The sequence below is a fragment of the Thunnus thynnus genome, chromosome 3 (genome assembly GCF_963924715.1).
Source record: "Thunnus thynnus chromosome 3, fThuThy2.1, whole genome shotgun sequence".
Lineage (NCBI taxonomy): Eukaryota > Metazoa > Chordata > Actinopteri > Scombriformes > Scombridae > Thunnus > Thunnus thynnus.
Window position 1 is genome coordinate 36,445,455 of NC_089519.1, and position 17,429 is coordinate 36,462,883.

At 39.5% G+C, this 17,429-nt stretch overlaps 1 protein-coding gene across 1 annotated transcript; it reads right to left on the reverse strand.

Annotated features, from left to right (window-relative positions):
- Positions 1 to 1,412: 1,412 nt before the first annotated feature.
- Positions 1,413 to 16,714, reverse strand: prokr1a (prokineticin receptor 1a). Its single transcript, XM_067585646.1, has 3 exons — positions 16,290 to 16,714; positions 11,117 to 11,578; positions 1,413 to 6,686 (listed from the first exon to the last, which is right to left on the reverse strand). The coding sequence occupies exons 2-3, from the start codon at positions 11,542 to 11,544 to the stop codon at positions 5,987 to 5,989; spliced, it is 1,128 nt and encodes a 375-aa protein (XP_067441747.1). The 5' UTR covers positions 11,545 to 11,578; positions 16,290 to 16,714; the 3' UTR covers positions 1,413 to 5,986.
- Positions 16,715 to 17,429: the final 715 nt, after the last annotated feature.

The window sequence follows — 17,429 nt, forward strand, 5'->3', positions numbered from 1 at the left end:
ACATTTACGTGTAAATAATACAGAATACTTTATTGATCCAAAATGATGGTTTTCATGCCAAAATACAAAGCAACAATAAGTTGATTTTACAAAATATATTACTAGTAAGTCAAAGTTGATTCTTCCTTTTGTAATTATTTTGTAAGTATATTCTTTTCTCTGAGCTTTTTCCTTTCAAATACAGAAAATAAAGACTCATGAAGTTGTGTTTTTTATTGTAATCTTCTGTATATTTGACTGTTTCCTGTTAGCGGATCACTGAAGTCAGTGAGATTTCTCATCTTGGAAACGTTTGAACATAATTTCTGTTGGTTTGTGGATGAACACAGTTTGATTCTTCACCTTTCAGACTGTTGTTTTATTAAAAAGCTGATTGTTGAGAGCAGATTGTACATTTAGCTTCAAGGCAACTGATTTCTTCTTTTATGTGTTTAATTTTTTCCATCTCCTTCCTCTCACGTCCTCTTTGACAACACTAAACAAACAGTGCAGCTGCTGACTGAATATTATAATGATAAATATTAATACCATGTCTTCAACAAACGCTTTGGCATCTTAATAACATCTTTAAAATTTTACATCCAGAGTAGAACAAACAAGTATGAATATGATCATTTTTATATTTTTCCTCTCGTGTTTTCTTACATTTTAAAAAAAAAATCCACAATGTAAATTGTACCTTCTGTTGTCAGAGCTGCAGTATCTACTGCTGTAACAACTGTCCACCTGTTTGCAAATGTTAAATAAACATTTCGTTCGACAGTATATTCAGCACAGACGAAGGAGTTTAAACAGTGACAACAGGCTCACAGAGAGCAGATCTGAAGTCTAACTGCCAGTCTGTCTGGCAGCTGACACAACCTCCATGTTATGCATTCATTGATGATCATAAACAGGCAGGCGGCCTCATGAATTTCAACAGGAAACAGCTGCAAGCGTCTCTGCTCACGACTCCAGATCAGCAGTCTGACCAGGGGCTGGACACAACAACACAACAACATGCTCCATTCGATGTTTTATTCATGAATCCATCAACTCTGCTGTAGAAAGTTATTTTTCAAGGTTAAGAAGCTTATATTCAGCTTCAGCAGTCTGAGTTAGTCATATCAAGTGGATATCTGACACATTTACAGTCTTTTTAGCATCAAATTCCCTCTTTGTGTTTCCTCGGACAGTGTTTCCCTGTTGAGCTGCAGGTGGAAGTATAGTAACAAAAAGAGGAACTTTGGCACTAAAAAGACTGTAACGTTGAAAGATATCTACTTGATTTGACTCAGTTGGACGCTGAAGCTTCATATTAGCTTCAGATAAACTTTTAAATACATTTTTTGCACAGAAGGAGGACTGTGGATTTTGTCCTCCATCACTTCCATTGTAAGGTCATTATGAAGGGATCTTAATAATGGTCAGTATGAACAGGAGGAATGATTACAGCAAGAAAAACATGTTTCACTCAAACGGCAACCTCCGGGGCTGTAAAATGAAGCCAAAAACTGCAGTTCCTTGAATGGCCACTTGAGGCTCCAAAAGCGAGTCAATCCCCATAGACCCCCATGTTAAAATGCCCAACTTTACAGCAGAAATAAACATGTTTACAGTCTGGTACAAAAAACGGTTTTGGTCTCTGTAGCTAATTTCCTCTTTCATGACAACTGTACGGGGGGTGAATTTTTTTTATAACTCACCCGTTTAAGTTTTATTAAGCCATAAAGTTCTGCATAATGAAGGACATGGCTGCTTTGAGTGACAGGTCCGCCAGCCGCTAGGTGGCTTGTTTCAGCCATTCGGCCCGCCTCTTTGCCCATTTTTGATTGGCTGGGAGTTAGGCAACGTCACGCACTGCCAAGATGGCGATGGCCGGAGCGACTCACTTTGAGCTTCAAAACCGCTCTTCAGAAACCAACGAGTGACGTCACGGTAACTACGTCCATATTTTTATACAGTCTATGGTTTCACTGTTCATTTGGGCTCCTGACTGTTGTTTTAAGACACATTTGAAAAATGGTGAACCTGTCCTTTAAATCTTGCATAAAGAATTCAGACACTCAAATAAAATAGTTGTAATTAAAGTTCCCCTCCCCTAAAAAAAACCCTGTTTTTCTTCTTGTTCCTTCAGTTGGATGTTGTTCTTCTTCTCTGTGCAGAATGATATGTGTTCAGTTTGTTTTCACATCCATCTGCTGAAGGAGGAAAGTTTCACCTTAAATCTCAGTTTAACACGTGAACCTACAAGCAGGATTTGTAACATCACAACTAGTTTGAAGCCAAAGAGAAAAATACGTAAATAAATGTTCCACTTTCCTCACCAGCTGGACTCTAACTTTGTCTTTTTGCTTTTTGTCAGGTTTTCCTTCAGATGTTGTAACTTGTCTGCAGGGGTTTGATCACAATCAGCCACAAGAGCGTCAGCGAGGTCCAACGCTGTCTGACAAACTCTTTCAGTCACTGCTTACTGAGTATAATCGCACTTCATTAGTCAATCAATATGCTTTTTATTTGTATTGTCATTTCAGACACTCCAGGACATCATTTAGCCTAGAAATCAATGACCATTACTGCATCTTAAAGGCAATAACCCATTTACTTCAAATGGCTTGTACTGTGACCCACAGATAACCTTTTTATAGATCATGTGATTTTTTAAATCCAGGTGTTGTTTTTCTACCATTCCATTTTTGTATCATAATGTAATATTGACAAAGATTGACGCAACTTTTGTTGTTCACTGTGATCGACTGCACAGCTCAAACAAGTTTCATGAGTCTGTTAATTGATTTTTTATATCACACAGAGATTGATAGAAAATAAACAGCCTAAAACAGAGAAAACGCATCCAGAAATCTAAAACTTAAAGAAGAATAAAGGCTGATGTTTCTATGTTTTTCAAATTGTCAACAAATCCCGTTAAACAGAGCAAAATCAACAATGTGTTCCTCCGTCTCTCAGCTCCGAGCTCATTGGTTCCTGCTGAAGATGTAAATCTTAAGCTCACAGAACAGCTCACAAATATATAGTTTCATATTTTCAAAAAGTCTCATTAATTTTCTAAAAACCAGGAATAGAAATCAGGAAAACTAGTTTTTAACAAACAAACAGGAGGAAATACTCCATTTGTTGGGGACTATTTTAAGTGGCGGATTAATCCACATTTTGTGTTCTTGTGGGTGTTTCTGGCAGGAGGAAAGTGTGTGTGTGTTGTTAGGAGATCAGTTCATTGTTTGTTTTAGTCTTTTTGTGGGATTTGTTGACAATAAAAGACGACTAAAGGTTTACAGTCATGCTAGCAGCTCCGTGAGGCTGTTTGGTGCTTTGAGCTAAATGCTAACACATCTGAGCTGCATTTGCTAACAGACTCTTTTCATGGCAGAAATTTTGGCTTGTCAAATCTGGAGAAGCACCGGTGGACTTAATATCGTTAATGATGACTGCATGGTTCCAGCACTCCGGTATTGTGTATGCTCACTCACTGCCAGGGCTTACTGGAAAATGTGTGCGGTGAAAAGGGTCTATTAGCATCAAGCTACAAGATGATGAGATTGTCTTTAGTTTTTCAGGTAATTTGTCGGGAGATCACCATATTTATTATAATTCATCCTGAGGGGTACATGAATGTTTTGAACCAAAGTTTATGGCAGTTCATCCAATAGATGTTGAGATATTTCGCTCAACACCACAAATGTCAACCTCATGGTGGCGCTGGATGAAAAGTCAGAGGTTCACCAAAGTCAGTAGGCTTCATCCTCTGAGGAACATGAATGTTTGTATCAAATTTTGTCCCATTCCATTGAGTATATTTTGAGATATTTCACAGGATAAGTGAAAACTTTGACCCCAAATTTCAGGGGATCACTAAAGTCACTACAGTTCATCCTCCAGGCACCTACAGACGGGTGACACATTAAAGGAAAAACCGGTAAGTCTCAATTCTAGACCCCTACAATGAGGGGATCCAGTGGCTCTGTTATGCTATGGGAGGCGTTTTGCTGGCATGGTTTGGGTCCACTTGTCCCCTTAGAGGGAAGGGTCACTGCTAATCAATACAAAGTTGTTGTGAGTGATCAGCTTTATCCTGTGATGAAACATTTCTATCCTGATGGGAGTGGTCTCTTCCAGGATGACAATGCCCCAATTCACAGGGCACAAAGGGTCACTGAATGGTTTGATGAGTATGAAAATGATGTAAATCATATGCTATGACCTTCACAGTCACCAAATCTCAACCCAATTGGGAGATTTTGAACTGACGTGTTAGACAGCGCTCTCCACCACCATCATCAAAACACCAAATGAGGGAATATCTTCTGGATGAACAGTGTTCATCCCTCCAGAACAGTTCAGACACTGTAGAATCAATGCCAAGGCACACTGAAGCTGTTCTGGTGGTCCAACACCTTACTAGGACACTTTATGTTGGTTTTTCCTTTAATATGTCACTTGTCTGAATGTGTGCCAAACTTCATGGCAATACATCCAATAGTTCTTGAGATATTTCAGTAAAAGACAAAAGTGTCAACCTCAAGGTGGCACTAGAGGAACATTCAGGGCATCATCATAGTAGAATCCATCATCTGGGGAACATGACTGGCTAAAACTGATTACCATTGCTAAAAATATGGAGTTTCACCAAACTTTTCCTTTAAACAGCAAACATTTGCAAGTTCTCTTATGTACAAACACAGTAAAAACTTTTACAACAAGTAACAAGAATCCAAGAATTTTTCTCACACATGCAAAAATCCCCCAGGTGGTTTTCCCACATGTAACACAAAAACAGTCCACAGTGTCTCCACTGAAGCTTTGATGCTGTGATGTAATGCATCATCGTCATTGAAACACACCTTTGTCCCCGTGCTTTAAGACGTCAAACTGGCAGGATTCTTGTTACCTTGTGAGGCAGCTGGATTTGCGAGATCATACGAGAATCCATCTTGTCAGGTTTCTGGCAGCTGCAGGCGTGGTTTAGGTGTGACAACAGCGAGAAGTGACTGTTCGTTCAAAACAACAATGGCAGTGTAGATGCTGCTATAGCATCAGTTATATCAGAACTGGAGAGTATTTCATCATTGAAAGAAGAGTAAAGAATGGCACTGAAGGTTTTTGTCAATGGAAAAAGTCCTGGAAAATGCCAAAATACACCAAAAATATCCTGAAAAGCAATGAGTGGTCCAGTAATGTGCAAGAAAATGACGCCCTGGAATTCACTCTGACATATGAGCATATTTTTCCGACTGAAATTTGCACTCAATTTGCATCTCAATGTTCCTCAGCATAGACACTCAGGAGTCTCCTGGATCATTGAACCATTCTATAATGTCAGTTATAAACATCTGTGTTTGTTTATGAGAAATCCTCTTCTTTCCTGTTAGTACTACAGTACCCATGAGCCTCAGCAGCTGAAGACACCTGCCAGTGCTGTGAAATCAGAGTTGTGGCATTTCCAGAGTATTTCGTCACTGTGACTGTCACCATTGATCCAAAATATGAATTAATCAGCTGACTGGAAATAGGATCTCAGAGAAGCTCTCTGATTGGATGTTTCTTGCAGCAGTGCTCTCTGTGATTTGTAGTTGACTTTTTCCTAAAGTTGTTATGTACACAGTCTTGTACCTTTTGACTTTTTAGCTCAGCGTTTCACTGTCATGTGCTGATGATTCAGAATAGTTTCATGTCTATCCAAGTGTTGTGTCCATTAATTCCCTGCAACTTTATCGGATGAATCCTTAAAGATAACTCCATGAAAAGCATGGGAACTCTGGACGCTGCGGACACAGTACAGCTTCTCCGGATACCTGGAGCTGCTGGAACCTCCGGATGCAGAGCAGCTGCCTCATCTTTTTATTTCTGGATTCGTTATTTCGTGAAGCTCAGCCGGTATCTCCCACCTTCAACGCACATGTTCTGGCGCTCCAGCTGGTAATATGATTCCTTTTGTGCGCCACTATGATGTGATTCCTGATGTTTAAGCTGCTGCTTGAACGTTCAAAGTCTACCTCAGCCGACCTCCTTCCGCATCCTCCGTCACTCGGAGGGATGAGGTGCGTGCCTCCCCTTCATCCACTGACTTGGCAGCCACAAAGGTCACCAGTTTCAGCGGGAACTTGCCCGCCGTCTTCAGGCGCTTGGTGTTGTTTTGGACACTCACAAAGCAGAGCGTGTTGATGATCCCGTTGCTCATGGCGATGCACTCGATGATATAGAAAGCCACCAGCGAGTTCCTGTCCCTGGAGATGAGGGTGGGGTAAAAGTCCCGCAGCAGGGCAAAGCCGTAATATGGCGCCCAGCACAGGACGTAGGCGACCAGCACCAGAATCAACACCACCACCGTCCTCCGTCGCCTCTGTAGCCGCTTCCGGATCTGCTCCGTCTGGAAACCCGGAACATCCTTAAACCACAGGTCCCTGGAGATCTGGATGTAGCATACGGACATGACGGTCACAGGGCCCATGAACTCCAGAACGAAGATGAGGAGGAAGTAGGAGCGGTAGTAAACCTGCTGGTCCACAGGCCAGATCTGGGCACAGAAGGTCTTCTGGGTTTGACCCTCCACGTGAGGGTAGGTCGTCTCAGAGGCCATGTAGGCAGACGGGATAGAGATGAAGATGGGGACGATCCACACCGTCAGGATCACGCAGTAGGCCGTCCGGTGCTTCATACGAGGCTTCAGAGGGTAGAGGATCGCCATGTACCTGCAGACAGACAGAGAGCAGTGGGCTGAGTGTGGTCTCATCTTTTATGACAAACAGATGTGGTTCATTTGATTTATTTTCATCAAAGGAAAATTCCATTTTTTTCAAATTTTGCCAATTATTCTCATAATTGTGTCCATTCTGACTATGGACTATGGATCATACTAACTTTGCACTCACCACCTCCGTTGTAGAGATTTGACAAACTTGACTCCGGCAAAACTACATCTATCAAAGCAAGCAGTGCTAAAGCTTTCTGAATTAGAAATTATTTTGATGATCAATTAATCATTTTTTAAACAAGTGTGAAACATTTGTTCCTCACATGTGATCAACCAATCCAGGAAATAATATGCAGATTAATGGATAATGAAAATAATCTTCGGTTGCAGCCCTATTCCAAATAAACTTAAGTTTTAGATAATTAAAACTGCTTTTCTTGAGTCCAACTGAAAATTAAACACATTGGGGTATAATTGCCGAAAGTCTTTCTCTGTTTCTCTCCTCAACAAATGTTGATTTTCACTTCCAAGAGAAATGAAATATCATTGCATTAATCACAAAATTCATCTCTCCTCATTCAAAACTTTGATTGCTAAACCCATATTCTGTCAAGTAGATACAGCGTATGTGTAAATAAAAGCAAAACAGATGGTTTTTTTGTCTTTAAGGGAAAATTCGACAATGCTTTTAGTGATTTTCTTTTATTTGCTGACCAATCAGAACAGAGTGGGCTCATCAGGAGGCGAGCCTTAAAGAGACAGGAGCTAAAACGGCCTGTTTCAGACAGAGGCTGAACTGAGGGGCTGCAACTAATAAATATTTTCATTATTGTACAAACTACTGATGATTTTCCTGATGAAATGAGTCAAAAAATGTCAGAAATAATGAAAAAAGTTGACATATTTAAATTATGCGTTTTATCCAATCTAATGTCCAAAACATAAAGAGATTCATTAACTGTTTCTGGAGAAAACCAGCAAATATTCACATTTTTCAATTATTTTTTTCTATCTATCAGACTATTAGAGTAATTGTTTGAGCTTTTATCTTTTTTCTGCCTCTTAAAGACATCATCACATGCAGACACGACTTGTTTGAAGTTGTTTTTTCTGCCTGACAACCATGTGGGTGTTTGACTTGATTCAGAATTGTTTTTCGCTTTTAAAGGAGGCGTAATAATCAACATTGAAAGCTGTATTTGATGTAAGTGTTGCACACTGTTGGTGTCTCCTTTTGGAAGCAAACCAGAACACTGTAATGAGCTCATGATTGTCAGATCTGATGTTCTCTGTTGTTATCAGCTGCAGAAGTCTCGTACCCTTGATCCAGATCTGAGAAGGACACAATCAGACACGCTGCCAGATGTTTGGCTGTGAACACTCAGAGACTCTCTGGGAAACCGGAACAACTCTTACAACACAGATACATAGAGATTATCCATCTTTCCGCTCTGCAGATGCTATTTAAACAGGGTAGGGATGTCAGCAATGATAAATGAATCATTGGTGAAAGCCAACGATGGATTTAATTGAGAAGCTTAAGGGAAGCCCAGAAGCAGCTTTTATCACAGCAGAAGATAAATCATCTCTGGTCAGACAGTCCTCAGAGTCCTGAGGTCTGTTTGACGTGGAGAAACCCAGACGTCCTGCACAATATCACCTGCTTCAATACTTGTTTTGAGGTTTAAAAATGTGTCATCAAAGCTGACTGACAAGGCTCTAAACACTGAATGAGAAAGTTCAGCTGAACAGAGGTCTGCCTGCTGCATGCTAATAATAGTGATCTATCAATCAATCAACCCAAGCAGCAGCTTTCATACAAGTCGAATGCAATTCAAAATGCTTCAAAAGTGACTGACAAACACACAGGAAGGTAAACATGGATTTGGATAGCTATATGATGCTCCACTAAAGCTTAGCAGCTTGTTATCAAGTGAAACCAGATTTAAAAAGCTGAACTGTAGCTCATTAAATTAGAGTCAATATTGGTTATTATTTAGATGTAACTGCCAGCAGATGCAGCCGTTTTGCCACAACTATCAACACTTCTGTGGTTCTTTTCATTAACTGGGAGATATTGCAGAAGAAATTTCTAATATCTCTGACGAGGAACTACAACCAGAAGGCTGATGTGAACATTTTTCCCATTCGGCTGAATGATACATTTGACACAATGGATAATATAACAAGCTTTTAAAATACAACACATTGTTAAAGATGAAACCAGTGGTTTCCAACCTTTTTGGCTTTTGACGTCTTACAAAAAGCAGTGTGTAGTCAGGGTCACATTTCACATGTCTATGAGTTGTTAACAGCTCCACCAAATAGTGATTTTTCCCTCTAAACTTCTCACATGCTTTCATTTCAATAAATGTTCAAATGATCCAATATTTCAGCAAAAATCAAAGATTAGAGAAAAAGTCCAAAAACTGAAAACAGATTTGTGTATCAGAACTTTGTTTTTTCTTCTTTCCTCTCCCATTAATCATCTCACCACCCCTCAGATTTATCTGCTGACCCTTTGGAGGGGCCCGACCCCTAGGTTGGGAACCACTGGACTAAACTAGCTAACTGTATATAAAGTAGTGTAAACTAGCTCCACCTCCAGCAGCTACAACAGTAACATGCTGCTCTAACACTGATGCTTCACTATTAATAATCTAATGATGTCATATATAATAATATATCAGTCAGAGGGACCAAACCACTACTTTTACTGCAATACTTTAACTACATCAAGCTCATAATACTTATGTACTTTTACCTAAGTAGGATTTTTCATGCAGGACTTTTACTTGTAATGGAGTATTTTTACATTTTTTTATTGGTACTTTTACTGCAGTAAAGGATCTTCTTCCACTACTGTATTTATCTTTATTTATTTTTAATCTATTTATTTTTGTCTTATTTTCTGTATTCCTCTATGTGTTCCTGTGTTCCTTGAAACTGTGAAATAAAAATGTTAAAAAAAAATCATTCTGGACCAAAGAGTTGAACAGACAGTCGGACCAACATCTTCATCCTTAAAGCAGCACAGCTTACGTGGCTAAAATCCCTCATGAAATGTTTTCTATGTACAGTTTGTTCCTCAGTGCTGCAGTTACTGTAGCACTGCAGAGGAGGCGTGTTTCACATCTTGCACAGCTTTTACACAAACCATGGTTATCACAAACAAACCAGAACGAGGCGTTCGTCTGTTCCCACACACACATATACATGCCGTAAACATGATCTGGTCACAGCTGACAGTCATCTACATGCAGGAGGAATAAGCATGAAGGTGTTAAGTGGAACACACATAAACAGAGAGAGAGAGGGTTAAGAGGGAGACAGCAGAGTGCTGTTAATGGAGGTGGGGAAACAAGGGTGGAGGAGGAAAGATGAAAGTGGAGGAAAGTAATGAGAATTTTATTATCTAAGAAAAGAGTAATGTGGGGGAAGGGAAAGAGAGAAAAGAAGAAAATGTGGAAAGAAAAGTAAAAAGAAACATACAGATAAAAATTTCCTGTGACACTACTTAACATCTGCACAACTACTCAACAGATATCAGTTAGTTTACTTGGGATATTTATCATCCCCAGAAGATAAATCCTAATGAAATATCAACATGAAACAGGCAGATTTCCATGAACTGTCCTGATCACATTCTTGCTTTTCAAAGGATGAACCCTTTTGATTTAAAAACACTTCACATTTCCAGCTCTATATTTATATTCTGGGGCTCTACTGGAATATCTTTACATGATTTCCAGTCAAAAACTCCTTATTTATCTTCTACTGGTCCTTTATGCAGCAGTTCAGCCTCTGTCTGAAACAGGCCGTTTTAGCTCCTGTCTCTTTAAGGCCAGCCCTCCTGATGAGCCCACTCTGTTCTGATTGGTCAGCTTCAGGAAGCTTCCTCCGCCTCCGGAGGCTACGTAAACAAACTATAGTAGCAGGATTTCACTTCTTTTTCTCCTTCTTTACTCCAAATGTCAACTTCTCAAATCCATCCGTACATGTTGGAGCCTGAATTTGATCCAAAATATGCGAGTGGACAACGCAAACAACACATGGAAAAACCTTAGCAACAACCTTAGCAACAAGGCTACAGAGCAGATACATGCGTGGAAGATCTGACATCGTCACAAGGAGGAAGTAGAGGTAACTTTGCAAATGAAGTGTTTAGAGCAGGTTGACTTTTGTCTTACAGGAAGCATTTTTATATATGTTTTATATACGTTAACCTCAAGTCTTTGAAACTTTGACCATTATCATCGTAACAGCATATAATACTTTCTGCCAGATTTAATTTACAGTAAACCAGCAATTTATGAGATATTCTGTGAACCAACCAATCAAAAAACAACCAAACAGAATCAATAACCTCCTTGGTGGATGTACTAATTATAATCCTGTTGACTAAACCTGGACTACAGGGAGACTCACCTGTCCACAGCGATGGCCAACAGAGCGTTGGTGGACACATAGAGCGAGACGGTGCGCAGGTAGTTTGTGGAGGCGCAGAGCAACAAGCCGTGATCCCACGACAGCTGCTTCACCACATAGTAGTCCAGCAGGAAGGGGCAGCACACCGCCGCCACCAGCACGTCCGATACGGCCAAGTTGGCGATCAGCAGGTTGGTCAGGTTGCGGAGCTGCTTGTAGCGGGCGAGGCTGGCGATGAACAAACAGTTCCCAATTCCACAGATCAGCATGATGCCCACCAACACCACCGCGATGACGATGGTGGCCACGAAGAAGGCCCGGCCCTGCGTGGTGTCCGGGATCTCATCCAGAGGAATCTCGTAGTCCAGGTTTTCGCTGCCCAGTAAGTAGTCTGCTAGAGCCAAGCTGTTGTTGGTCGGGTCACCCATTTTGGATCAGGTCAGCATGCTCAGATGAGAGTCTCTGCAGGGAAAGAAGAAAATAAATTAACATTCTCAACACACTGTCTGCTCATCAGCTTTTGATCATATCACATGATCCTCAGCAGCAGCGGGAGTTTGTTGTCATGGTATTATAGTTTACAAATTTCCATTTTTCTGCATACAAACTAAGGTTAGTAAGGATGTCTCGTCCACGTTGGCTTGGAAGTTGACATTTGCTGGAAAAGATCATTTGATAAAATCAAAGGCCCCGGAGCAACTACTAAATGGTGCTTTTGGTCAAGTTTTGTTAAAGGTCAAGAATTAACTTTAAATCCCAACTTTTAAAGTCCAAATGAAACCACATTTAATCCTCCTTCTTTGCAGTCGAAAGTAATGTCATGTATGTAATGTATTAGAGTGAGGGTGGGGGGTGAGTTCGGTGTCTGTGTTTGATTGACAGCAGCTGGGGAGGCGTGTCAGTTTCTGTATTTGATTGACAGCAGCTCGGGGGGGCGTGTCAGTGTCTGTATTTGATTGACAGCAGCTCGGGGGCCTGTCAGTGTCTGTCTTTGATTGACAGCAGCTGGGGAGGTGTGTCAGTGTCTGTGTTTGATTGACAGCAGCTGAGGAGGCGTGTCAGTGTCTGTGTTTGATTGACAGCAGCTAGGGGTGTGTGTCAGTGTCTGTGTTTGATTGACAGCAGCTAGGGGTGTGTGTCAGTGTCTGTGTTTGATTGACAGCAGCTAGGGGGGCGTGTCAGTGTCTGTGTTTGATTGACAGCAGCTAGGGGGGCGTGTCAGTGTCTGTATTTGACTGACAGCAGCTGGGGAGGCGTGTCAGTGTCTGTGTTTGATTGACAGCAGCTAGGGGGGCGTGTCAGTGTCTGTATTTGACTGACAGCAGCTGGGGAGGCGTGTCAGTGTCTGTGTTTGATTGACAGCAGCTGAGGAGGCGTGTCAGTGTCTGTGTTTGATTGACAGCAGCTGGGGGGGCGTGTCAGTGTCTGTATTTGACTGACAGCAGCTGGGGAGGCGTGTCAGTGTCTGTGTTTGATTGACAGCAGCTGGCAGGCTACCAGTGTTACACTGTACAGAATGTAGACAAAGTAAACAAGCTGCTGTGGCTACAAATTATAGACAGACAGCGTGTTGTAAGCAGAGATAATATAGAGTAAGAACAAACCAGCATCTAATGGGCCTGAAGTGACATTTGCAGGTATGTTTATATGCTGTTTAATGTGCTGCTATCAAGTCTGCTAACAGATGTTAGCGGTGCCCTTTTCAGAGAGCAGATATGTTCTTGTAGTAGACAAAACAAATACAATTTACTTTTAGTTGGACTTTAACCCTTTCATGCATGAATTATTAAATCACAAAGTTAAAAAAAAATTATTGTTTATTTTTACTCTTAAACAAGTGAAAAATCATGTCAGTAACTTTTTTTTTAATATATTGAATTTTGAAATGTGTCAACTGTAGTGGACACCATGCATCAACGGAGTAAAAAGTGATTTATGGAAATCAATATAGGCAATATATATATATATATATATATATATATATATATATATATATATTATTTTATTACTAAGAGCAAATGGTATGAAAACACATAGGAACTTTAGATAACAACAACAATAGAGAAGATATTTGAAAAACAAGACCGAGGCCCAATAGACAGAATGTACCCTTTTTTTGCATGACGTCCACTGGAGTGGACAGATGTATTTTCAGTCACAAAAAATAATGTGCAAAAAAAATATTATTGATAAAAGTATTTCAAACATCTTATTTAGTTGAAAAATATACTTTTTACCTGTTTTTTTTCTCTGAGAATAAAAGTATTTAACAGATATTCCTGAGCTACTCGGTGCATTTCCTCCACCCTGAATTTATGATTCAATATCACAAAATCACAGAGAGAGTCAAAAATGATATTCAGATGGAATTGTAGACAACACTTTGGGGGTTCAACACCTGGTAGCTGGGACATGGTACTACAACTTTAATGGTTCAAGATGGCTTCCAAATATCTGTCCACTGTAGTGGACACCATGCATGAAAGGGTTAAGTCAACATGGGTGAGAAGTCCTTAAACCTTTATACGGTTTGATGTCAAGAAGAAAAATGTAGATTATCAACATTATGCTTTAACATCCATCTATTTTCTATTACCACACATCCTGTTCAGGGTGGCGGAGCCTCTGGATCCCAGCATGCATTGGGTGAGAGGTGTGTTACACCATGGACAGGTCATCAGTCTACAGGCCTAACACACATGCAGACATTAGATTTAGTGTTTGACAAACAGACAGCTCTTTGGCCGGTCAGTGTAACATCAGAAATGTTGGATCTGAGTTTTTAGGTGCCTCATTTTCATAGTTTTGCTGATGGAGTCGCTAGGCGACACTGTTACTGTAGCTTGCCTGTTAGATTTGGCCAAAGGTTGGGGAATGTTGCGTCTCAGCGCTGACGTTAAAAACCCTGACTGTGACACGTTTACTGCTCCAACACAAGAGTTTTATCAGACTGTCATATCATTAAAAGAACTGATGGCAAATTCAAATGTAACTTTATTTTCCAAAAGAGGAAGTTTATTTAGTAAGAAGTGGATACAGAGGTGAAACCAGTGCAGTGAAGGAAAATGAAATAAAAACGAGGACAATCCATAAAACACAAACTTAAAGAAAAAAAGATGAAAAAGATGTCTATAAATGTCAGAAAATAGTATAACATGCCTGTTATTGTTTCTAAGATCCCAAAATCCAAAGATATTCAGTTTACTGTCATGTATGACAGAAAAGTTTCAAATCATCACAAATAAGAAGCTACAACCAGCAAATGTTTGGCTTTTTTACTTAAAAACTGATTAAAACAATTATTAGCTTATCAAAATAGTTTCTGATTAATTTTCTGCCAATTGACTAATCAATTAATTGACTAATCGTTGCAGCTCTAAAATTAAGAGACAGCAGGAGCTTTAATTCAGTCAGAAAATGGTTTGAAATAACATTTAAGATTACAGGTCAATGAATCATCATTCACACTGATGGATACGGTCGTTAAATACTTCCTCAATCACAGAGACGTCATCAATCTTCACATCAGGTTATTCGCCCCAAAACATCTGTCAGATCGATTGATTAATTGTCTTTCAACAGGTTAAAGGTTCTTGAATGTGAGGATTTGTGGTTTATATGATGGTAAATGTATTATTTCAGTGATTTTGGGCTGTTGGTTGGAACAAACAAGACATTTAATGATGTCACCGTGTGCATGTTATGATGGTCATTTCCCAGTTTTCTGATCATTTTTAGACCATGAAAGTAATCATTAGTTGCAGCTCTACTTTTGAGTGTCATTTACTTCATCTTCATACTTATCTTCTGTCAAAATATTTCTATTATTGTCAGATTTCCGATATCAGTTTAGATATACAGACGTGTTTGTGTAAATGAAGTGTGTATGTACACATACTGTGTATTTTACTATGTGTGAATATACTACAGTATTTCTGAACATTGTATTATTGTGATATTAAGATGGACTCTTGAGATTATCCGTCAGCTAAAAGAGATCCAAATAAACAAATCTTCCTGCTTCTCGTACCGCTGAAACGTGGATTTCCTCTCTGCATGAGGATCAATAAAGTCTCATCTTAAACTCATTAAATGAGGAATTTGAAATGAATCAATTTCCAATCAATGAATAATTGAAAATGAAAAGAACGTATGTGACTCTTGTGATTATGAATCAGTAGGTCAGAAAATAACTTTGACTTTTTAAGTCAAAGTTATTATAGAGACAATTTCCACAGATGGACTTATGGGAGTTTTAATTTACTAAGTTAAAAAATTGATTTATTTTCTATGTGAGATACTTGTGAGAATTATTATTTTCATCTTTCTTAACTTGTCCAACTTTTATTTATTATATATTTTCATGGCATGAATGAACCAGCAGCCACCTCACAGTGTTTGAAATGTAAAGTGTGTCAGTCATACAAACACGGTCTTGTTTCCATCATCTTTGATATTAAAGTCATGGTATTCAACAGAATACACACATTAAAACCTGATTTACACAGATGTATTGATCAGTTAGACAGTAGAGCTATAAATTTGTCCAAAAGCCGGTTTTATGATCTTTTTCTGTCATGATTTTTATCATCAATTTGACTTCACTGAGTTTAATGTAACTGTTCATATAGAAGGTGAGATGATGCATCACTGTGTCCATCTAATATAATAAAATAAATCTGCAATATGAACGATGTTTATTACTTTTAACGCGTTAAAATGCTCTCTGGGACCTCCTAGGGTCCTCAGACCACACTTTGGGAACCACCACTGGATTAGAAAGTCCTCAGGAGCAGCAGATCAGATATTATTTCAGTAAAATGAAGACAAACACAGACAGCAGTGAAGATATGAGACCGACAGACAGAACATACTGTAGTTATGTCCAGTTATTTAAGGTTTTAACATATAACTGTGCAGTGGGTCTGAGAGGGTTAAATAACCCTAAAAACAAATAATTTGAATAAGCTTAAAATTTAAAGGTAAAAATCTGCATTTAATTTCATAAATCTAAAATCCGACATTCAGGATCCTCCAGCTGACATTAAACCGCAAGTTTGCGCTTAATAACGAAATTTCACATATAAAATGACATTTCGTGTTTAAATCCAGCAAACATTAAGAAGACAAAAGTCAAATTTTAAGTAAAACATCATTTTTTTTGGGTACAGACCTGATGCTGCTGCTCCTCCACGCGCTCTGCTCCACTGAATGACAAGAAGACCGCGAGGCGCGTTCACGACACACAGAGACCCAACACGCACGCGCGCGCGCGCACACCTGTACCGGCACGAGGAGGTTGATGATCATCCAGCTCAACGAGACTTTATTATTTAGTAAATAAACGGTGTCCACGCGCTTTAAAGGACACGTTCACAATACGTCAGGAGCTCAAATGAACATTAAAGCTGTTTTTCTTGCTGTAATCATTCCTCCTGTTCATACTGACCATTAGAAGATCCCTTCATAATGACCTTACAATGGAAATCCACAGTCCTCCTTCTGTACAAAAAAAATGTATTTAAAAGTTAATCTGAAGCTAATATGAAGCTTCAGCGTCCAAATGAGTCAAATCAAGTAGATATCTTTCAACGTTACAGTCTTTTTAGTGCCAAAGTGCCTCTTTTTGTTTTCCTTTTGAGCTGCAGTGGAGGAACAGTAACAAAAAGAGGGACCTTGGCACTAAAAAGCAAAGCTGTAAACAGAACAGTGTTCCTGCCAAGCGGCAACCTCCGGGGCTGAAAAATGAAGCCAATGCGGAAGTGCCAAAAACCTGCGTTCTCTCTAACGGCCAGCAGGGGGCGACTCCACTGGCTGCAAAAAGAAGCAGAATAAACTTCCATACGATTGTATGGAAGTTTATGAGAAAATGACTCTACTTCTCTCTTTATTTATTACCTCAGTAAACTGTTTCCTAATGAGTTTATGGTCTCAATCGATAGTTTCAAGTCTTCTTCAATACAGCATGATGTTCATTTAGTAAATTATGGTCCCATTTAGAGTAAAATAGACGATAAAGCAGCGTATGCTTTAGGGCGGGGCTACGTTGTGACTGACAATGCGATACCATGGCGACAACGTTGCTTACGTAATGTAACCATGGCGTATAGGTGTAGCTGCTGCTGTTTCACACTGTGTTTTAGGTTCAATAAAGTTACTTGTAACATTTTGGTCGCCTAAAAAGTCTTGATCAACGTTTGGTTGTAATAAAACAACCATCAGTGTGTCGGATGATCAGTTTTTCCAGTAAGTACATTTTGTTTTAACGGTTTTAATCCTGTTTTTTGCTAGCGAAAATTAGCATTAGCATTAG

Excerpts from the sequence above, each read along its gene's own strand:
- prokr1a (XM_067585646.1), bottom strand. The coding sequence starts at position 11,544 with ATGGGTGACCCGACCAACAACAGCTTGGCTCTAGCAGACTACTTACTG. Across the intron at positions 6,687-11,116 it reads TTGGCCATCGCTGTGGACAG|GTACATGGCGATCCTCTACC; the intron begins GTGAGTCTCCCT and ends GTCTGTCTGCAG.